This window comes from Esox lucius, chromosome 17 (assembly GCF_011004845.1).
Source record: "Esox lucius isolate fEsoLuc1 chromosome 17, fEsoLuc1.pri, whole genome shotgun sequence".
Taxonomy (NCBI): Eukaryota; Metazoa; Chordata; class Actinopteri; order Esociformes; family Esocidae; genus Esox; species Esox lucius.
Genome location: NC_047585.1, coordinates 21,073,379 through 21,097,299, shown reverse-complemented (window position 1 = coordinate 21,097,299; position 23,921 = coordinate 21,073,379). Strand labels below are relative to the sequence as shown.

At 40.0% G+C, this 23,921-nt stretch overlaps 1 protein-coding gene across 2 annotated transcripts in view; it reads left to right on the top strand.

The window, feature by feature from the left end:
- Positions 1-23,921, top strand: part of ptprga (protein tyrosine phosphatase receptor type Ga) — a 239,652-nt gene that overhangs the window by 146,213 nt on the left and 69,518 nt on the right. For both annotated transcript variants that reach the window (XM_029113688.2, XM_029113687.2), the window contains exons 3-4: positions 8,673-8,855; positions 14,099-14,247. In XM_029113688.2, the coding sequence (XP_028969521.2) occupies positions 8,673-8,855; positions 14,099-14,247 (332 nt within the window). The remainder of the gene's footprint in view (positions 1-8,672; positions 8,856-14,098; positions 14,248-23,921) is intronic.

Genomic DNA, 23,921 nt, shown 5'->3' with positions numbered 1-23,921 from the left:
TTGAACAGTGGTTAAACAAACCAATTTTCAATTATAGGAGCAATCAACATGCGACTGAGTTCACGCCCAAAAGTCTGTCTCGTCTTGTCTTCAGTAACAATAACATGGTAAAGCCATCAGCACCTGTGTCTCCCTAGGGCTCAGCAGTGTGTTAGCGTTGTTAGTGTCCGCTAGCAGGAAGTGTGTGACAGACCGTTGCACTGATGGCCCCCTTAAGTGAAAAGAGTAAAATTGCACACTATCGATCACCAGGTGGCGGGGGTCAGAGGAGAATACATCCTGGTGGACTGCCCCTGGGTGTAGTTCCTGTCACGCTAGCTCGTCTCTGGAGAAAGCATGAACATATCGCGGGATGCTGAAGGGGAAGACAGCACGACTGGCTCTGGCCTTGGCATACAAGGTCTCATTTTTGTCATTGTTGTGTGAGCTAGCAGAAATCCTTGTTCCACTCAGGCTCCTTCATTGTCTTGTGAGACTTCGATGGGTGTAACATGCTTTGGAGTGAGGCGACGCGTATTCAGGAAGGCCGTCGACAGTGCAGCTTCTTTTGATGAGCAGCATGCGGATTGCCTTCCTCATTGGCCAGGTGTCTTGCAATTCTTTTTAGGCAACGGCCGTCTACCCGTCCCCCTCGTCTCTCCTCTCAGTGATGCAGCTCTCTGCACACATTAGCTGCATTAATGCAATGACTAATGGCTTCACACCAGCTCTCCACTGCATTCATTACCCGGCCGCAGCTGCCTGGATCCATACCCCATGCTCTGTTATATGAAACCCAGACCTCTCCAATCAATACCCCCCAAGGCTGGGACAGGGGGCAGGAGAAGTGGATGCTTCCTAATTCAATGAAATAGACATTACCAAACGCTCCGGACGTGCGCAGGGCATGAGTAATCATAGACAAATTCATTTTAGTACCCTGGTTGCCCGGTAGAAGCTTTCAATAAGGGGTGCACTTTATCCTTAGTGTGTATGTTGTGAATATAGGGGGTAGAGAGGACGGGAGGACATACTGCAGGGGGAAAGTCAATGCAACTCAAGGTTAGGACACAAAGCTTGTCTATTGTAGAAAATATGTTCTATATCAAATGCTTACAGCAAGTTGTGCAGTTTTAATCATTGTATAATAAATTAAAGTTGGCAGGCTGTGCAGTGTAAATTTATGTTTTTTGAGATAGGACCAGATGGTGGGGCTATGTGTCACATCATGATGCTGTTTAGCTCATGCTTCCAATAATGTACATTATTATGTAGATACATATCTAAAGAAGTTCTCAAAGGTGTATGGGTTTGAATATCCTTAATCAGTTGAATTATATAATCTATTTCCTTTTAGGATATGCTGAATATGACTTTCTTACACAGGGTATACAATGTCGGGCTTTCCTATACAGGATATACAATATATCTTATATATATGTGTTTTTAGAGTGTTTTCCTTAATTTCCTTTCTAGTGATATTAAAGATGCACTTCCTTTAGTTTATATGTGTCTGATGACGTACAGTGACCCCACACTGAAGACACCATGCCTATTCTGGTTACATACTTTTGTGCAGGTTTGGGCAGCCCTGGCTAAATTACATGTTTTGTTGATTTTCTAAGTTAAAAGAAGTTAATACGAACTCTGCACCAAACTAACTTCAATTTGACATAATTCTGCAAATTGTAATGCTCAGTTAATGCTCAGATACATGGTGCATGTTCAAAAGTTTGGGCGCCCTTCCAGTTGATCCACTTATGTTATTTTGTTTTTGAGGTCTTAACACTTATTTGACTCATTAGGACTTAATCCTAGGTAGGTGATGACAATTCCAGAGCTTATTCCCTTATTCCCTGACTATTCAAAGCTCTCAAAGTGCTTAAACTCCACACAACAACCATAGGCTCCTCTAAGCAGCTGACAGATAATTTACTCTTACAAAGCAGGAGATTACTATTAAAAAGATATCTAAATGCTTCCTACTTGCAATTTCCACTGTCATTAACAAATGGAAGTTCAAGGGAACTGTTCAAGACAAGATCTGGACAGTCTAGAAAGATCTCTGACAAAACTGATTGTAGAATAGTCAGGAATGCAAAGCCAAATCCTCATACTGTCGCACCGTAAAGGACCTGCAGGAAGGTTTAACTGGCACTAGTGGTGCACCTGTACACTGCGCGGCGGTGCACAAACATGATCTACATGGATTCATCAGAAGAAAACATTAACTGTAATCTCCTCACAAAAGTCAGCATCTGAAGTATGCAATATAACACTTAATAAGCCAGAGGCGTCTTGGAAACAAGTGTTGTTGTTGTTTGATGAAGTAAAAAATGTTGCTCTTTGGCCATATTCACCATATTCGTCATTTGATGAAAAGAACACCTTGCCAAATATAAAACATGGGCCTTGATCTATTATGCTTTGAAACTGTGTGGCAGCCAGTAGCACAGTAAATATTGTGCAGATTCTACTAAGTATCAAAAAATCCCACTGTCAGTAAAGAAACTGAAGTAGGAAATTGGTTGGATATTATCAGACAATGATCCAAAGCTTACCTCCAAAAATAAACCATGAACTACTTTAAGAAACTAAAAATGTTTCAAACTAAAAATAAAAAAATAGTTTTGGGATGGACCTCACGATCTTCAGACTTTAATATTATTGAAAATCTGTGGGTAGATCTCAAACATGCAGTGCCTGGAAGACCTGAAAATATTTCTGAACTACACTGTTCAACCCTCGCGTTCAACATAGTACGCATTAGGATTTGTTCAGGATAGACAAAAACTTTGCTGGCTACAAGCTTCAGTAGTTAGGTTATAGTAAGCCTAAAATAAAATTGTTTATGGTTATATTGCAACTTTTTCTGGTGGATTTTTGAAGTATGCATCTGTGCATGCTTTATGGGGTGGTCTTTTCACATGACAAAAAAAGCCAGTTATCATCACCTAAAATGATAGTTATTGTATCAATGTCATTCACGAATTAAAGAAAATCAAACGTTGTTTTGCCATGAAAATAAATAGGTTTGGCAGTGTAAAGTTCATCTTTAGTCTTTCTAGCAATTGCTCAATCCTTATGACTATTCCAAGTGGTAAGTAGATACTAGTAGGCCTAATACTGGCTAATAAAAGCCATACAGTTCATAGATGCTATTTGTGGTGGAAGTAAACTTAATAAGATACGTTAGTCAGTTTAACACAATGATTAATGTTGTCTAGCTAAATATTCAAACTTGGCGTGATGTTAATGCGTGACAAAATGATCTAATGTTGAGACACAATTTTATGATGAGGTAGGTTGTCCCAATCGGTCCCTACATGAATCTTTTTCTAAGTTAATGTGTTGAATGTAGTGTATCAACCCTGTTATACCTGTTGTTGGTTTGGATGTCAATTAATGTAGGGAACTAGTTTTGAGAACCATGGAGTTTTCACTAATTGGTTTTACAATGCAGAACACTCTGCACACATATAGCTAAGTGGTCTCACATAGGAGACCCTGGTTCAAATCCAGTGAGGTCAACATTCATTCCTTCTAATTGCAGGCTTATTGAACTAGGCTTGCCTGATTCCTTTTCTACCTTTTCTTTTCCCATAGAAAATCAACAAAACATATCATCTGGCCAGGGGTGCCCAAATTTTGCATTTCAACTGTATAGAAACAGTGCAGGAATGTCTTGTTCTCCATCCTCTTCATATGAAAAAAGCTAGTATACTATACTGTAAATAATGTATGTGAGTATACACCAATCAGCCATAACATTATGACCACTGACAGGTGAAGTGAATAACATTGATTATCTCGATATCATGGCACCTGTCAGTGGGTGGGATATATTAGACATCCAGTGAATGTTCTGTACTCAAAGTTGATGTATTAGAAGCCTGAAAAATGGGCAAGCATAAGGATCTGAGCGACTTTGAGGGCCAAATTGTGATGGGTCTGACTGGGTCAGAGCATCTCCAAAACTGCTGCCATTGTGTGGTGTTCCCAGTCTGCAGTGGTCAGTACCTATCAAAAGTGGTTCAAGGAAGGAAAAGCGATAAAACGGCTACAGGGTTATGGCTCATTGAGGCACGTAGGGAGCAAAGGCTGGCCCTTGTGGTCCAATCCAACAGACAAGCTACTGTAGCTCGAATTGCTGAAAAAGATATTGCTGGTACTGATCGAAAGGTGACAGAAAACACTGTGCATCAATGAGCCATGATGTTTGTTGCGTATGGGGCTGCCTAGCCGCAGACCAGTCAGGGTGCCCATGCTGACCCCTGTCCACAGCGGAAAGCACCTACAATGTGCACGTGAGCATCAGAACTGGACCACAGAGCAATGGAAGAAGGTGGCCTGGTCTGATGAATCATGTTTTCTTTACCATCACGTGGATGGCTGGGTGTGTATGTTTTGCTTACCTGGAGAACAGATGTCAACCAGGATGCACTATTGGAAGGAGGCCAGCGGGCAGAGACAGTGTGATGCTTTGGGCAATGTTCTGCTGGGAAACCTTGGGTCCTGCCATTCATGTGGATGTGCCACAAAGCAAAAATGGTTCAGGAATGGTTGGAGGAACACAACGAGTTCAAGGTGTTGACTTGGCCTCCAAATTCCCCAAATCTAATTGACCATCTGTTGGATGTGCTGGACAAGCAGGTCTGATCCATGAAAGCCCCACCTCGCAACTTACAGGACTTAAAAGATCTGCTGCTAAATTCTTGGTGCCAGAAACCATAACACAACTTCAGAGGTCTAGTGGAGTCCATGCCTTGATGGATCAGGGATGTTTTGGCGGCAAAAGGGGGACCTACACAATATTAGGCAGGTGGCCATAATGTTATAGCTGATCGGTGTGTTTACAGTATACTACATTGTAAGGCAAGAAAGATAGTGGCATTTCGCATATTGAGAGTAATGTCAATTACGGTATAGTGTGGAAACATTTCTGTATTTTAAATGGTATTGTAAGTCTATTAAAAGGGGTCTTGCATGATTGGGTTATGCAACCTCACAGAGACATCAACAGACTAGCAACTACAGTAGGGAGAACAAGTATTTATTACACTGCCGATTTTGCAGGTTTTCCCACTTACAAAGCATGTAGAAGTCTGTAATTTTTATCATAGGTACTCTTCAACTGTGAGTGACGGAATCAAAAAATCCAGAAAATCACATTGTATGATTTTTAAGTAATTAATTTACATGTTATTGTATGACATAATTATTTGATACATCAGAAAAGCAGAACTTAATATTTGGTACAGAAACCTTTGTTTGCAATTACAGATATCATACACTTCCTGTAGTTCTTGACCAGGTTTGCACACATTGCAGCAGGGATTTTGGCCCACTCCTCCATACAGACCTTCTCCAGATCCTTCAGGTTTCGGGGCTGTCGCTGGGCAATACGGACTTTCAGCTCCCTCCAAAGATTTTCTATTGGGTTCAGGTCTGGAGACTGGCTAGGCCACTCCAGGACCTTGAGATGCTTCTTACGGAGCCACTCCTTAGTTGTCCTGGCTGTGTGTTTCGGGTCATTGTCATGCTGGAAGACCCAGCCACGACCCATCTTTAATGCTCTTACTGAGGGAAGGATACATGGCCCCGTCCGTCCTCCCCTCAATACGGTGCAGTCTTCCTGTCCCTTTTGCAGAAAAGCATCCCCAAAGAATGATGTTTCCACCTCCATGCTTCACGGTTGGGATGGTGTTCTTGGGGTTGTACTCATCCTTCTTCTTCCTCCACGGCGAGTGGAGTTTAGACCAAAAAGCTCTATTTTTGTCTCATCAGACCACATGACCTTCTCCCATTCCTCCTCTGGATCATCCAGATGGTCATTGGCAAACTTCAGACTGGCCTGGACATGCGCTGGCTTGAGCAGGGGGACCTTGCGTGCGCTGCAGGATTTTAATCCATGATGGCGAAGTGTGTTACTAATGGTTTTCTTTAAGACTGTGGTCCCAGCTCTCTTCAGGTCCTGCTGTATGGTTCTGGGCTGATCCCTCACCTTCCTTATGATCATTGATGCCCCACGAGGTGAGATCTTGCATGGAACCCCAGACCGAGGGAGCTTGACCGTCATCTTGAACTTCTTCCATTTTCGAATAATTGCGCCAACATTTCTAGCCTTCTCACCAAGCTGCTTGCCTATTATCCTGTAGCCCATCCCAGCCTTGTGCAGGTCTACAATTTTCTCCCTGGTGTCCTAACACAGCTCTTTGGTCTTGGCCATTGTGGAGAGGTTGGAGTCTGTTTGATTGAGTGTGTGGACAGGTGTCTTTTATACAGGTAACGAGTTCAAACAGGTGCAGTTAATACAGGTAATGAGTGGAGAACATGAGGGCTTCTTAAAGATTTTTTTACAGACCTCTACATGCTTTGTAAGTAGGAAAACCTGCAAAATCAACAGTGTATCAAATGCTTGTTCTCCCCACTGTACCTACCCTGAGACAAGGCTTTTTACTCACAGAGTTATCTACACCAAAGATACCAAACCAGACAGAATACCCACTCGTGTATAGTCAAATTTGCCTGAAGAAATGCACTCTTTGGGAGTCGGCTTAGGAGAGTTACTCAGCCCCCGTATAGTGTCAGTGTTAAGATATCCCAGAGGAAAGAGACAAGCCTGTCTGGTAGAGACAGCAAAAGTGTGGTTTGTCACTTCTGTGCCTTGCTCTTACTTTTACTACCTTGGGCAAGGATTTGCAACCAATTACTCAATATGTTAATATAGATAATTTTTATTCAAAGATTATTTTCATTTGTCCAATTTCTTTTGGTCTCCTAAAATCAGGAAGACTATCTTTAAAAAGTCCTTCACACTTCAAGGTTTATAAATGTAGATTCCCTAAAATAAAAGCTGACAGACCTTTTAACCTCTTAGTCATTGTTTCATTTCAAATCCATCGTGTTGGAGTAGACACAGATTTTATTTTTTTATTTCACTGTCCAAATATGCATACACTGCACTCTACTGTAGGTATGTATGGCAGGACCAATTCGCCATTCAGTAAAAACTATTATGTAGTAAAAATCTACCATTGATTTGTCCTCCAGATCATCCACAGACAGTAACTGATATCTTTCCGATAGAATCTAAACCAGGCTAGAGCTTTTCTGCGTAGGCCAATTTGGCTTTCTAATCTCTGCAAAAGAATATAATGATCAGGTGTCGAAAGTGACAAATAGGTCAAGAAACATAAGGACAGACATATGGCCTTGATCTGATGCCATTAAAAGGTAATTTAGCACCTTCACAAGTGCATTTTCAGGAATATAATGGGATCAAAAACATACTGGAGTGTTTGATACTGGATATTAGTTGTATTCAAGATGGTGGTGAGTTGCTGGGAAACAGCTTTCTCAAAAAAATTTGAGAGGAATGGGAGATTAGATATAGGCTGAAGGTTTTAAGGGTCAAAGCTTGGCTTTTCTAGGAGAGACTTCATTACTTTTAGTAATACCCATCAAGAACTAGGTATACATTTGTTTTTATCTCATACGGGGCCAAGCACCGGATGTAACTCAATCATTTTTTTGGAATAGGGTCCAGTAGACAGCTGGAAGGTTTCAAGGCCATTACTTATTTAGTGAATGTGTCCAGCCAAAAACTTTAAGTTCTGTTTTAATCAGAAGTCCTGGCAGATCTGGGCAGTCTCAGGACAACTATGTTTGGAAAAATTTGTTTATTTAGGAATATCTCTTGTAATGACGATTCCGTCAAAGATTTTTATTAATTCATCACTGCTATAGTAATGGTCCATTTTACTTGGCTAATGCTGCTTTTTTGTTACCATTGTGATTGAATGAAAAATACTTTTTTGCTTGTTTTTATTCACCTGAATCAGGCTGGAATTATAAGCTAAACAAGCAGCGCTGAGTCCATTTTGGTGGAGCTGCATTTGCTTCCTGTCCTTGCTTTATGGCTCTGGTATAACCATGCTTTATGGCTCTGGTATATTCTATACATCATGAAGTTTGTTTCTTCAGGCATTTCTTTTTTGGTGCATCTGCATCTAAGGTAGTAAGTAGGGTTATGTTAAAGGTCATCAGGTGGTTAACAGATTGTTTTCCTCTGTGTAGAGACAAAAAGGAATGCATTGATTATGGGAAGGAAGGTTTGAACTGCAGGTCAACATTAGAGGGAATGTACACAGTGTTTACCATAGATAGTAACTCCATTTTGAAAAATGAGTGCCATTAGGATGGCGTTATTCCAACAAAAACATGACACATTGACATCTACCCACTGCTGAATTCGCTATAGGCCTTGTGGTAATGATCGTGAATTGTATGTGTAAAATGACTTTTTGCATCGTACACACAAGTACAATGCTAATTACAGTCACCAGTTTGTTCCGTGGTGTTAGTCAAAAATCTTAAATTTTAAGCCTTAATATAAAAATATATATAAGACTCATGCAATGCACACCTGCATTGAACACCACATACTGTATACTTTAGGTCAACAACAGCAGCTTTGTATTTTATAAATCAAATACTATATGAAAATGTAATGGGAATTCCTTTATTGGACACTCTGATAGGCTTAGATTATGCTAAGGTAATTTATTGTCTACTGTCTGTAACTGAAAGTGGGTAAAGCCATATTGTCCGGTGTATGTATGTAAAATCTTTCAATTTGCCAGTCTGGAAAACTGGAAATTTAAATATAATCAGTGTTGCATTTTGTCTAGGTACGTACGGGCCAGAGGAAGGTTGGTCATCAGCATACCCAGAATGCAGAGAGAGAAACCAGTCACCAATCAACATAGCAGACCAGGACACCAAGGTGTCCATGGAATATCAGGAGCTCACTCTGGATGGATTTGGGACAGAGTCTTCCAACAAGACCTCCATGAAAAACACTGGCAAAACTGGTAAGATTTATTCAATGCAACAACAATCGCCGTTTACTCTTCTCTTGTTCTACCAACTTATTCCTAGAACATTCAGATCAAACTCTAAATACATTGTAACAGATGCAGGAAACAAATATATTGCGGCTGAGATATAAGTCTTCAGAGCCTCAAGAGCATTTATTAATGACATCAGGGGTGAGGGGAAAATCTAAAGATAAATCTCTCTCCTGGGATTCCTGTGTTGTCGCTGATGTTTAGGACAAAAGGGTAGGGGCAGTCAAAACCTGGGCAGCCTCTGCACCCTTCGTCTCCTGGCTGTCTTCTTTCTCCTAGGGGTCCTGCGTTGCTGGGGCAGTGCAGCATGAAGGGCTGCAGGTAGTGGGCTTCTGGGCATGGGAATGACTGGCCATTCTAGTCGCCTCCGGAATGCTCTGGAACCTGCCAGCTTTTCAGGAACCTGGTCCCCATTTCCTTTAAGGGTGTTGGTGCAACACTGATCCAGGAGTGGGCGAATACACCCAGAGAGAAACACCTGGCCAGAAGATGCAAAATGGGGACCTTGAACTCAGTTGCCACCCCTTGACAAGGAACACCTGCCCTTAATCTGGCTTTGACAGGGGGAAGATACTGTAAAAAGGCCCCCACTAAAGCAGCTCCAGGATGCAAGGACTGAAACAAGAGAAAGAAGAGTGGAATACAACTATTTTTCAGTTGTGATTGTGTTTCTTCTGCTATTTGTAAGTCAATGCCCTCCAGGTCTCAGAATAGTGGAACTGTGTCTCTCCCGGTTTTTGAATAAAATAGCTATTTTATCTATGAACTATTTTCAGGTTAGATTCATAAGATGTTTTTGTGTGTAAGATCCAGCTGATAAACAGCAATGTCATTTTTTAAATGTATTTTTAGGGTGCCAATAATTCTGGAGGTCACTGTAAACATTAGCAATTAGGCACAAGGGGGTGTGGTATATGGCCAATATACAAATCCGCACTGCCTGGACACAGCGCTAAGCCTTGTTTTTTTAGACTCTGAGATACCTTATTGCTTTTATAAATTGGTTACTAACAGAATTAGAGCTGTAAAAGTGTTGTCATATATACCACAGGTATGACATCAAATCACAATTTGCTGCTCTAATTGATTTGATAACCAGTTTGGATGCACAATAAGGCATCTTGGGGGTTTGTGATTTATTGGCAGTATTTTACGGCTAGATGCTGTTTCTAAGAACATATACAGTATAATATATATATACACACACTACCGTTTAAAAGTTTGGTGTCACATGAAATGAGTTTGAATAGGAAATTTGGCAAAATGAATAGGAGATATACTAATCGACAAAGTTAGAAATAATGACTTTTAAGTTATAATTGTGTCCATTAAACTGTGCTTTTGTCAAATAATCCTCCATATGCAGCAATAACAGCCTTGCAGACCTTTGGCATTCTAGTTGTCAATTTGTTGAGGTAATCTGAAGAGATTTCACCCCATGCTTCCTGAAGCACCTCCCACAACTTTGACAAACTAGACACTCTAATGTATTTTTCCTCTTGGTAAGTTGTGCATCAGGGCCTCTCACTCCTCTTTCTATTCTGGTTAGAGACAGTTTGTGCTGTTCAGTGGAAGGGAGTAGTACAAGATTAGACCGATGAGTTTCAGAAGAAAGTTCTTGGTTTCTGGACATTTTGAGCCTGTAATTAAGCTCTAGATACTCAATTACTCTAAAGAAGAAGAGTTTTATTGCTTCTTTAATCAGTATAACAACTAACATAACTGCAAATTTTTTTGGTAATGATCAATTATCCTTTAAAATTATAAACTTAGATTAGCAAACACAACGTTCCACTGGAACACAGGAGTGATGGTTGCTGATAATGGGCCTCTTTATGCCATTGTAAATATTCCATTACAAATCTGTCATTTCCAGCTGAAATAGTCATTTACAACATTAACAATGTCTACACAGCATTTCTGATCAATTAGCTTTTCTTTCAAAAACAAGGACATTTATAAGTGACCCCAAACTTTTTAACAGTAGTGTATATATATTCTAGTTGTTTGAAAACAAAGAGTACAGCATTACATTACTATATTTGTGATAGAAGAGGATTTGCACATAGAGGTGATGACTCCATATTAGTGAAGCTGTCGTTGGAGCAGATGAAACCCTAAAAAAAACTTTTTTGACATTCTCTTATAGCCTCTTGTGGACTTTTCTTGTCTAAGACAGGTATTTTTCACAATTTCTATCTGTCACAATGATGGATCGTCCTCTCTTTCTGCCTACAAATGGAGTTTAAATGCTTGTGGGAGCGAGGGCCACAGGTGGCTGGTGTCAGTACTGACAGCAGTCACAACAAGGCCTGTTGTCCTATTATAGGTGCTCTCTGCAGACCTGAGGAAACAAATATGTCTAGTGTGATTTCTGTATCATCACATATTTTATTCTATGACGTCTGGGCACAGCATGTTGTATATGAACTGGCATTGTCCCTGGACCATCTCTCCCCTAACGGATGACTGTATCTGCTTTGAAAATGGTTGCCACATGTAAACCTTATATCCCTCCTTGTGATCTATTGGTTTCCTTTTAAACTGTTCTATCATATAATGAAGATCCTACAGAGGGAAAAAGGCCATCAAGCTTGCCGTATTCCTGTCAAGGCTAACGCTGATGCTATTTTGAGCTGCCTCTAGTAGGGAATGGGCATATTCTTCATTGTTGCGAAGTGGGGGCTGACTGAATGGCTTGGTATTGAAATGGGAGGCCATGTCTTTTGTAAGGCTGAAGGAGAGTCTGGTTCATCTGGTAGGGGACAGAACATCCCTCTACCCTGGGATCACTCACTTCCCCCTGAGTGAACGAGTGAGCAAGAGAGTGAGTGTGTCTCTCCTCAGCATACGAACTATCCATCCCTGATCAACAGTTTTTTTAGGGGGGACTCCCGAGGCCATTGTGTCATAAAGGATGATGCCCAACCCTGAACTGTCTGCTTTGCAGGCATTTTGGGGGAGTGCCAGGTTAACACAGGTTAGCATTGCACTGGCGCAGCCCACCAAGACAAACAACAGCTGTGGAATGAAATAACTAACAGCATCTTACCAATGCTTACTTCATAATGCACCCTAACAAGACAAAATATCCTTTTGTTGTGTTATGCATTATTTATATGTTCTCCACTATTTATAAATGGCAGCTGTGCATTTTATCTGTGAAGTAATGACCTGAACGGGGGTGGGGGGGGGGTTGATGAACAGTACATCTCACCAGAAAAGAGAGGGGTAAGTATCTCTAAATAATTAATGCTTCAATCAGCTGAACTATGACCCTGACACCTTGAAGCAGGAAGTTATTATAAATAATGTTCCATGGCCAACGAAACAGTGTCAGGGGTTCTGAGAGGGAGCGGGTGGCGGCTGGAGGAAGAGGGATGAAGGGAGAAGATTTTCTCAGAATCATATCAAATAAACCTTTTAAGAAATGCATGAGGACTTGAATCTTGAAGAAATATTTGCATTGATCAAGGCTTTATTTCTATATGAGCCCTCTGTTCTCACACTGCGGTCCAAGGTCTCAGTGGCTTAGCATCTAATTCCTGCTCGCCTGTTAGTGCACCCAAACACTGGCTCCCATCACTAATGAAACTCCCAGGGCCTGCCTTCCCCTCTCACGCTGGATTATAACAAATCAACAAGACAAAAAAAATAGAAAAGTGCAATACATGTTTTGTTTTTTTTCTCTCCCTGTAATGCTCTGAACGCTGATGGGAGGTACCATGCCATCCCTTCAGCTAACCTGTTAGCTGAAGCATTAACTGCAACCGCTCAGACTAGCCACAGTGGATGAATAAGACTTAACGTAACAGCAATACAGTAGAGTGCATTTTGTTTGGTCACAGTGGTATGTCTCCCTCCAGATTGTCTTTGTCTGTTTTATCCCATGCAATAGATGCTAAGCTACCCCTTAAGAACACTTTGTATGATTAATCCCTTGGTTTCTATTGTATTAATGTTTTATTATAATAATTACTATTTTGCTACCTTTTGAATCCTGTAGTCTCAGTGGTAGAATGAGATATTTTAAAATAGCTAGGCTCTAACAGCACGTCTTTCTCAGCATCCTTCGAAGCGGAATGGTAGAAATTCAGTGGGAGTGCCAACAACCTTGTAAAAGCGCCAAGCAACACATCTCTTAAAATCTCCAATATATCCCAGAGGAGACAAACTATACAAGGAGGTGAAATAAACACTGATAGACCAGCCTATTGGTCAAAGGTCACAGACGTTGGCAGACTATGACCTGAAAACTTTCAAACAAAGTTAATTGAATGCATTTTTACAGGCCTGGTGTATTTAGTTTGAAATGTCTTAACTTTCAGATGTGGAGATGGCAAACCAGGCCACTCCGTTCACTTGAGTGCTTCTTATAAATGGGACAGACATCTCCTTTGAAAGGAGGAGTAGGAACAATTGTGAAAATCAATCACAGTAAGAAATCAGTTTGACAATAGGATCATTTATTTAAGTTCAGATTGGTTAATTAAATTTGAGTCTATTCATAGTAAAGGAAAATGCCCCATTCTGTCAATTCCCATTTTATTTCAGCAAGTGTATGATGAAATAACAATCAACTTACCAAAGAAATTGGACGTGGCTTTTGCCAGGAAATTAGCCCTTCATTTAAGACCCAGCCTTGAATGGCAGGCAGTACAACAATCCAGTGTGTTGCATCAGCATCTCCCTAAAGAAACTAAAGGAGATACATTGCAAAAAATGCTTCCTGAAAAATATGAACAAAATGCTTCAATTAAGCAAAAATATCTTCCAATGCAGTGAGAATATGTTACTTGTTACGAGACAGAAAATGCTGAAAACAAGGTACATAGTTCAATTCAGACACAACGACACATCTGAACAAGCCTGATATTCTTGTTTTCAGACTTTTTCGTTTTCAGACGTTTTGTAACATGCCACATTTTTTCACTGCAGATGTTTAATTCAAGAAAGGTTATCTTTGTTTTGACAGCATTTTTTTTTTTTAAGTAATAAACCTCAATGACAAGGGTCCTAAAACTATTGTTTTGACACCAAACATAGGTTTCATGCTGTATGTGTGTGTGTTAGTGTCAGGGTTCTGTCTTGTTTATGCAATATACACTAATTTGTGGTACATTGTGCTTTTGTGATAACATTGTTACCTCAGTGTGAAAAACAACCCCCATGTAATCATTGTCTCACTCTCTCTTGCTCTCTGTCAGTGGCCATCATGCTGAAGGATGACTACTTTGTGCGTGGTGCAGGCCTGCCAGGGCGTTTTAAGGCTGAGAAGCTGGAGTTTCACTGGGGCCAAAGCAATGGGTCTGAAGGTTCTGAGCACAGCATCAACGGCAGGAGGTTCCCAGTTGAGGTGAGAGGGAGGGTTCTAAGAGGGCGGGGATTAAGGGTAGGTAAACTTTTACCTAACATATGACTTCCCACAGTAACATTACTACTCATCTTTTTTTTTGTAGCTGGAAACTACACATTGTTCTGTATAGAATATCTACAGTTGTGCTCATAAGTTTGTATACCCAGTCAGAAATTGTGACATTTTTTGCAATGATTTAGAAAATATGACTGATCATGCAATAAATATGTATTTTATTTAAGGATAGTGAACATATGAAGCCATTTATTATCACATAGTTGTTTGGCTCCTTTTTAAATCATAATGATAACAGAAATCACCAAATGGCCCTGATCAAAAGTTTACATACCCTTGAATGTTTGGCCTTGTTACAGACACACAAGGTGACACACACAGGTGAAAATGGCAATAAAAGGGGAATTTCTCACACCTGTGGCTTTTTAAATTGCAATTAGTGTCTGTGTAGAAGTAGTCAATGAGTTTGTTAGCTCTCACGTGGATGCACTGAGCAGGCTAGATAATGAGCCTTGGGGACCAGAAAAGAACTGTCAAAAGACCTGCGTAACAAGGTAATGGAACTTTATGAAGATGGAACAAGATATCTAAAGCCTTGCAAATGCCAGTCAGTACTGTTCAATCACTTACTACAAAGTGGAAAATTCAGGGATCTCTTGATACCAAGCCAAGGTCAGGTAGACCAATAAAGATTTCAGCCAAAACTGCCAGAAGAATTGTTCAGTATACAAAGAAAAACCCACAGGTAACCTCAGAAGAAATACAGGCTGCTCTGGAAAAGACAGTGTGGTTGTTTCAATGAGCACAATATGATGATACTTGAACAAAAATGAGCTGCATGGTCAAGTTGCCTGAAAGAAGCCTTTACTGCGCCAATGCCACAAAAATGCCCGGTTACAATATGCCCGATAACACCTTAACACGCCTCACAGCTTCTGGCACATTGTAATTTGGAATGACGAGACCAAAATAGAGCTTTATGGTCACAACCATGAGTGTTATGTTTGGAGAGGGGTCAACAAGGCCTATAGTGAACAGGATACCATCCCCACTGTGACCCATGGTGGTGACTCACTGATGTTTTGAGGGGGTGTGGGCTCTAAAGGCACAGGGAAAATTGATGGCAAGATGAATGCAGCATGTTATCAGAAAATACTGACAGACAATTTTCATTCTTCTGCACGAAAGTTGTGCATGGGATGCGCTCTGACTTTCCAGCACGACAATTACCATAAGCATAAGGCCAAGTTCCAGTGGTTACAGCAGAAAAAGGTTAAGGTTCTGGAGTGGCCGTCACAGTCTCCTCAACTTAATATCATCAAGCCACTCTAGGGAGATCTCAAACGTGCAGTTCATGCAAGACAACCAAAGACTTTGCATGACCTGGAGGCATTTTGCCAAGATGAATGGGCAGCTATACCCCCTGCAAGAATCATAGACAACTATCACCAAAGACTGCACGCTGTCATTGATGCTAAAGGGGGCAATACACAGTATTAAGAACTAAGGGTATACAGACTTTTGAAGAGGGGTCAGTTAATTTTTTTCTTTGTTGCCATGTTTTGTTTTATGATTATGCCATTCTGTTATGACCTACAGTTGAATGCGAATCCCATAAGAAATAAAATACATGTGTTTTGCCTGCTCACTCATGTTTTCTTAAATTGTTTTACATATATTACCAATTCCCCAAGGGTATGCAAACTTTTGAACATAACTGTGCATAGGCATGCAGAGGCCCTTTATCAGCAACAATCACTCCTATATTCCTGTGGCACATTGTGTTTGCCAATTCAAGTTTATCGTTTTAAAAGGCTAATTGATCATTAGAAATGTCACGTCTCCCTCTGTTGCTGATCTTGCCCTGGGTCTGTCACAGCTCCAGTGATCAACATCGCCGGCCTTTTAGTTACCACCATTTCCCATCCATCTTGAACGCTCCCCAGACTGTCCTGTTTCATGACTCACACCTGGTTTTTATTTCCTCATCTATACGTGTATAAATGGTCCCTCTGTTTCCTTGTATCTTTGTGCTGTATTACGAAGGTTCCATTACGTGTTTGACAGTAGACTCCAGACCCACCATAGAGCTGTAGCTCTGTATCCGGGAAGTGTCCCATATTTAATATTTTCTTTGTCTATGCTGCGTTATAGCAGTCCTTTTCTTTATCTGTTGTGCTGATTAAAGAAGCAATAAAACTGCCCTTCTTGAGTATCTAGAACATCAGCAATTGTGGATTTGATTACAGGCTCATTGACTTCATTGAATAGTACCCGCAAAACTCCAGTCTCAACATCAACAGTGAAGAGGCGACTCCAGGATTTTGGCCTTCAAGGCAGAGTTGCAAAGAAAAAGCCCTATCTCAGACTGGCCAATAAAAAGACACTGGACAGAGGAAGATTGGAAAAAAAGTGTTATAGACAAACAAATCTACGTTTTAGGTGTTCACGGATCACAAAGAAGAACATTCATGAGACGTAAACCAAATTAAAAGATGCTAGAGGAGAGCTTGAGGCCATCTGTCAAGCATGGTGGAGGCAATGTGATGGTCTGGGGGTGATTTGTTGCTGGTAAAGTAGAAGATTTGTAAAAGGGTAAAAGGAATCTTGAAGGAAAGTTATAACTCGATTTTGCAACGCCATGCTATACCCTTTTGACAACAGCTCAACCCAAATTAGCTGTTGTGGGAGCAGCTTGACCATATGGTCTGTAAGATGTTTCCATCAAGCCAATCCAACTTGTGGGAGGTGCTTCAGGAAACATGGGGTGAAATCTCTTCAGATTATCTCAACAACTTGACAACTAGAATGCCAAAGGTCTGCAAGGCTGTTATTGCTGCATATGGAGGATTATTTGATCAAAGCAATGTTTTGCTTTGAAATTATTATTTCAATTCAAAATCATTATTTCTAACCTTGTCGATGACTATAATTCATTTTTCTCTATTTGCTATTCAAACTAATTTCATGTATGTTTTCATGGAAAACAAGGACATTTCTAAGTGACCTTAAACTTAGGGTAGTGTATGTTGGACATTCTCAGGGTAGTTTTTTTTCATTAAGCCCAGAAGTTTGGTCTAGTTTTCATTTAGTCCCCGGGATGTTTATTGGACTTTCATGGAATATTTTTTTAAGGTCCCATACAGTTTATGTCTTTGTAATACCTAGCTTGTTTCTGTTGGTAATAAAAAATGTTGTTGTTGTTTTTACTGTTCACCAGTCGGGACCAAGACTTTCATGGTCCCGACTGGTGAACCCCTCATCTGTTCACAAGGCAATGTTAGAAACGCTGACATTAACAATGCTGTTAACATAGTGTCTTAAAGGAAAGGTTAGCTATTTTTGATCCTGGGGCCTTTTTTCGGATTATCTAGCCTAATCCTGGACTGTGGAGATATTATGTTTTGGAATTAATACAGTTTTGAGAATTCATGATTATTCCTGTTGTCTCTCACTAGGCCAAAACATAACTTAACAGGGCAAACGATGTAGCATTTGAAAATATATGAAAAATTAAGTTTTCCAATATGGGAAGGCCACGGTGTATTGATATAGGTCTCTGTATGTTCTCCTGAAAAAAATAGCCAAAACGAGCATTGTATCAATTCAATGGTTATGTTCTATGTGAAACCAAACAATTCTTATCATGAACAATGCACTACCTCACAACATCTGTAAACTTCCACGCTCGAGCTAACAACACAGTGCTGTTTCAAAACATCTGACCTCATTGGAGTTAACTAGCAGGCAACAAGCACAATTTACGGTATTTATCCAAAATGTTTTGAGAATGTAAAGTCCCCTACAGTGTTAATAACATTTATTCTAGCTAAATATGTAAAAGACAGGCAGTCATACCGGAATGTTGTCAGTCAGGAATAACTGACATGGCCGTTCCCAACAGTAACAAAACAGTATCGTGCCAATGCTCCGTATTAGTAATCATTTCAGTACTATTCATGCAGAACGGGACTTATCCAAATAGCTATTACAGTACACGCCTACTTACAGAATTGTGTGTTGTCTGTTTGGTCCCTCCACCCTCTGCCACTTCCAGTTTCGTTGGAAACATTTTAGTTTGAGCTAGTGGTTTATACTAGCTAGCATGGGCTACAGTTTAGTAAACAAACCCGGTTGCCAGATAAATCCTAATCGCAGACAGATTCACGTTGGTTTACCAGAAGCTAATAGAACTTGTTGGCATTTTTTTTGAGATAGTAGTTTATACATGAGATACAGTTTTGTAAACAAAAAAGCCAGTTACGGATACAGCCTCCTCACAGACAGATTCATCCATGCGGCAGCTGCTTATCCATTTTCCAGAAAGAATAAACCGCGATAACCATTGAAACAATGCTCGTTTTGACATAAATTGTTTTTGGAGAACATATCGGAGACCTATATCAATATAACCTGGCCTTCACATTTTAGAAAACTGAATGTATCATATAATTTCAAATTCTATATCCGTTGCCCCGTTGACTTTCATTGTTGATGGGAGAGGCTTCATTTAAAACATCGTAAACTCACAAAACAGAAAAAAAGAGTCAACTAATGTTTGTCAAAACACACCTAGAAGCACCTGTCAATGCACATCAAGATTCTTGGAAGTATTTTTGAGTCAAAAGTGTAGCTGAGTGTAGATGAGTCAAAAGTGTAGCTTTTCAGGAAAAAGGCCTCAAGTTATGTCTGGTGAAAACCAAATACTGCACTCTAAAGTGTTGACTCCATGTCAACGGTCAAGCATGTTGGTGGTAGTGTGATGTTTTGAGCATGCTTTGCTGCATCAGGAGCTGGGTAACATCCGTGTTGCTCTGTATCACATATTTTATTTATTTATATTTATTTTACAGTATATAGAGCGCTGAGTTAAATAAAGTGCTGAGTTAAATGATTAAATTCATCCACAGTGATGTGAGAGGGTGGTCAACTAAAAAAGGAATGGTTTGGTTGTAGTCACTGCAGGAAAAGGTGGAGCAACCACTTATTTAGTGTAAGGAGGCGATCACTTTTTCACGCTAGAACATTGTGTGTTAGATTACTGTTTAATTATGAAATATTTAAATTATGTTTTTTTCCCTTAAGTCTCCTATTTAATGTTGGGTTTTGAATGAAGAGCTGAAAACATTGGTTGACTACAAAATACTGTATGAGAGAAAATCTGTAAGTGGGGCAGTGCAGTATTGTCATCTGTCTAGGATCCAGTAACAATAAGAAGTGATCTTTGAACCCAGTGACCCACTTTGAACCCAGTGATCTGCTTGGTTTCATGGGACCCTCAGCAGCTTTTATGCTGTCCTCTGGAGAACAAATAAATATGTATCATTTAACATTGGATGGATCTTGCTGGTCTTAGCAAAAATATTTACATTTAATGTTGTCATTAAGAAGTGGTATTACTGTGCCGCTTAAAATATCATAAAAGGTCTCACATTATATTCATGTTTCACACATTTATATTTTCAAAACTGATTTATGATATCCTGTATCCATTTCTGTTATATTCATGGTTTCTTAATAGATTGAATATGTATGATTTGTTGTGTAGTACGCTTTGTCACTGTCCATCCAGATGCTTAGGACTAGAATTTTCTAGTCCAATAGGCGTAAATGAAAAATAAACTGGGTTTGATTATTTTGGTCTGGTTGATCATGTGGTTCAGTTCTGTAGGTTGTGTTACTGTGGTGAATGCTAATGAGTGCTGCCAACACCCTCTGCTGAAATCCTTATCTATACAGGGAGAGAGAGAATGAGAATATGAGAAAGGTAGGGTGAGAATAGAGTGCTGGGGCCACAGGCGAGGGGAAGGAAAGGGAGAGATGTACGGGAAGGAGCTGAGCACATAGTATAGAAAGAGAGCGTGAGGAGGAATGCGGTGTGGAGAAAGTGCACAATTAACACACAGCCAAGGAGGGCGATGGTGTCTTTTAGGTAATTACAGATGTCAGCAGCAGGGCAAAGTGTGTGTGTGTGTGTGTGTGTGTGTGTGGGTGGGTGCATGTGCATGTGCATGTGCATTTTCCTTTGTGTAATTTAGTGTGCGTGTGTGCACCCCATTGCCGACATGCCTTGCTGTGCTAGTCATTACAGCTTTCCAGCTAATAACACATTACATTTTGAATGTCACAGGTGCTTTGCTGACCTGTATTACATGACAGTGAACAGAAAGCAGCTCTCACTGCAGGAACAGCAGAATTAATATTAGCTGTTATTCCGTAACAGCCAGTGTTGATTTTGTTGAATTATTTTGAAGGCAGAAGAATTAGTCACTACAGTGGATATTGAATTAACAGGTACACACAGACATTGTAGCTAAATCTGTATGCATCACACTGAAGTGCGCTGGTTCTGTCTCAAACGTATTTAGATGTAGCAAGGGATTCCTTCATGAAGGGAAATTGCCAATGACAAGGTTTAGTCTGGAAAATACTCTAAACCCTGGGTGGTTTTGCGGAGACATTACTTTAAAATGTGGGTCTAGTTAAATTGGTTAGGGCTGAATCTCCGCTTCTCCCTCCTGAGCTGACCTGAATTCAGTGGCTGTGGTTTCGCCCACTGTGGTTGAGATCAAGTGTAGCATTTGATGGACAAAGGCTCAAGATTAGATTATTTTCTTTCATTTTTCATCATAGTAATGTGCTCCTATATACTTAGCCTCTTTCATATAATCTATTTTGATCTTCATTATATATAACCCAGTGTTTTCTTTGATGTCACTGCCCATTTAGAACATTACAGTAATACTAACCCCCTAGTTATTCTTGATTGCATTACCAGAAATGGTTTGGTGAGAGAGAGCGAGCGAGATAGAGAGATTAACGCACTCTGTTTGTGCAGGCGTACTTTCACCATGTGCAATATCTCAGACACCACTGGCCCTATTTTGAGGGAATGTTGGTGAATAATATGCCTCACCATAGCGATACGTGATTTACTAAGGGAGGGTGAAGCGGCACAATAATAAAGAGCGTTTGAAAATGCTAACTTTGCAAGGTCATACTGCTCACATCGTTTTACCTAAAGTTGTGAAATGTGGTACATCTGTCCCTGTTCTCATTAGAAACTAATTTGCCTCAGGAAACCACACTGTCTGCCATGATGGATTTTCTACCATTTGAAAAAGGAAGTTATATCTCAGACACCACTTCCAGATTTGTCCTAGACCTGGGTTAAAGATGTATCATAGAAAGCATTCCAGTATTACACTAACTGGCTCAGAGGGGCAGTGCATCCTTCATGGGGGATGATGTATTTACTGTTCCCTTGTTATTGGTCCCTTAAGTAGCACTCTATCCAATGGACAGCAGAAAGCTTGCAAGAAAGCATTGGCATAAGTTTATGAGGACATTTCTGTTGTTTGACTCTCAGATAGTATAACTTTTGTCAAGGAGAGAAAGAGAGAGGGCATGGTTAGAGACCAATAAATTACAAGAACGAAATAACAAAATATTTCAACCATGCTACTCAAAACCACACACTTAAAGTGCCCTTATGAACAGCAGTGTTAATAGTGCTAACAGACTGCAGCCTGTACTGAAGCTGTGGCCTGATGTCCTTGTTGACTGTCACTAAGAGAACCCTGGTCGGAGGCTGAGCAGGCTCTTATGAATACTCATGAGGCCACTGCTGTCGACACAGAGGAGATTCGCTGCAAAATGGTGCTCTCATTTTTAAAGTCCTCTGGATGAATGATTTATGATTTACAAGGCTTGCCATTTAGTAATTGTTCTCTAATAAGCTCCTTGAATGGCATGATTAAGTGGAGGCTTGCTGCGTTCCTGCTTGCTGTTTTAACTGTAAAACACTGGTTAATATGCAAAGCACAGCCAGGCATGCATGAAGCACGGCTCCGACTGTATCCATCAACCACGGTGCGATACCCTGCTTTCACACTGTACAACACTCCTATCGGATGCCACAATCACATTTCACATCTCAGTCACATCCCCACCCTGAGTCTCTGAACAGATTCCGGAAACATTTGGCTTCATAAATGAATTATGCATGGAATATGGACTGAATTTATTTGATTGCGGGGAGCTTAACTTCATCAGGGTCATTTTCATATTCTGTCTGTTCAGAATCAATTGACTGCTAGAGGGATGTTTTGGCATATCATGGCAAGAATGACACTTAATCACAAAAGATATGAAACTCAGTTTAACATAATGTCTAAATTTCCTCACATTGGGTTACGGCAGTATTGTTCCTTTCAGGGACATTTCTCTGAAGACAAGTTCCTCCCACTGTCATATGACACTTGTTGTAAGGAGGTGAGAGTGTGTATGTTCCAGCTCTTCTGTCCAGGCCCAGTTAACCCCCTGGTGCAGGTGATATCACTATTTTCATTATCTCACTGAGGTGCTAAGCTTTCCATTCTGTCCAAACCAACCTGGCCTATTATAGCCTCCTCCTTGTTATTCCCCTAAGCATGCTCTGATGGTCTTTACCCACCTGCTTGGAGACAACACCTGGTAAACAATGAAAACACAATGTTGGGCACGAGAGGTGATGTGCATAGATCAAACAATTCAAACACAAACTATAATAATATATTATATATGTTGATGGAAGTATCAAAGAGATGTCAGTTGGAAACTGTATTTCTGTTAACCTTTGTGCTGTGGGTGAATAGGAAAAAGCATCCCTGGCCTAAGTTGGTTCTGAATTGTGATAACTCTGTTGATGCCCTCATGTGTATCTGCTTACAGGGAAATAAATAATATATAGGCACATTATTGTTATTATTATTAATTATAATTTTTTATCATTTTCTTTATATATATATATATATATATATATATATATATATATATATATATATATATATATATATATATATATATATATATATATGTATATATATTGGGAATGCATTTAGGATGTGAAACATTTGACCAATCTTTTATTTTGTATGCATTTAGAAATGTGTATGTGTTACATAATTCATTTTAATTTATTTCCAACACATTCAGAGATGTATATAGCATGTTATTCGTCTTTGAAATGTACTTCATATTCTTCCCATGATCATTTTGCGGTATGGAGGGTAATGTTCTGCAGAGCTTGTGTCTCATGATGTTGATCACTTGGCTGTGTTGAGGTCATAGAATGTTTACTAGGGATGAGTCAGAGATAATGAATTAAGTCCTCAGCTCTGATTGGTTGATATTCTGCTAATGATGTATTCTCCGAATACTGGCCAGTGGTTCTAATGTCATGTAAAGTATGTGCCAATATGTGCCCTGTGTCATCAAAATCACATGTTTACACACTTGGAATTTCATGGTTACTCATTGAGCTACTGTGGGACAGGGATTCTTATAGATTGTGCACATATAAACAACTTATTACACATCTAGCACAAAATGGGAAGTTTAAAATAGTTTGTTATTTGAAAAAGTCCTGGAATACATCTTTAGCACAGTTGTGAGAAATTATGGTATTTCAAATCTGTTTTCATCACCAGCACTTTAATGGAATGGATCTCTTTGTAATCGAAATCTTACTGCAGTATGCTACCGTGTAGAGAGAGATAAGAATTGGTGCACTAGTTTTATTTTGGGTGCCTCTGGATACACTAAATAGCACATTTAGTGTGTTATCTCACCAGAATGCACACACTTCTGTTTTATTCTATGTTTAAGGACCTTTTTCC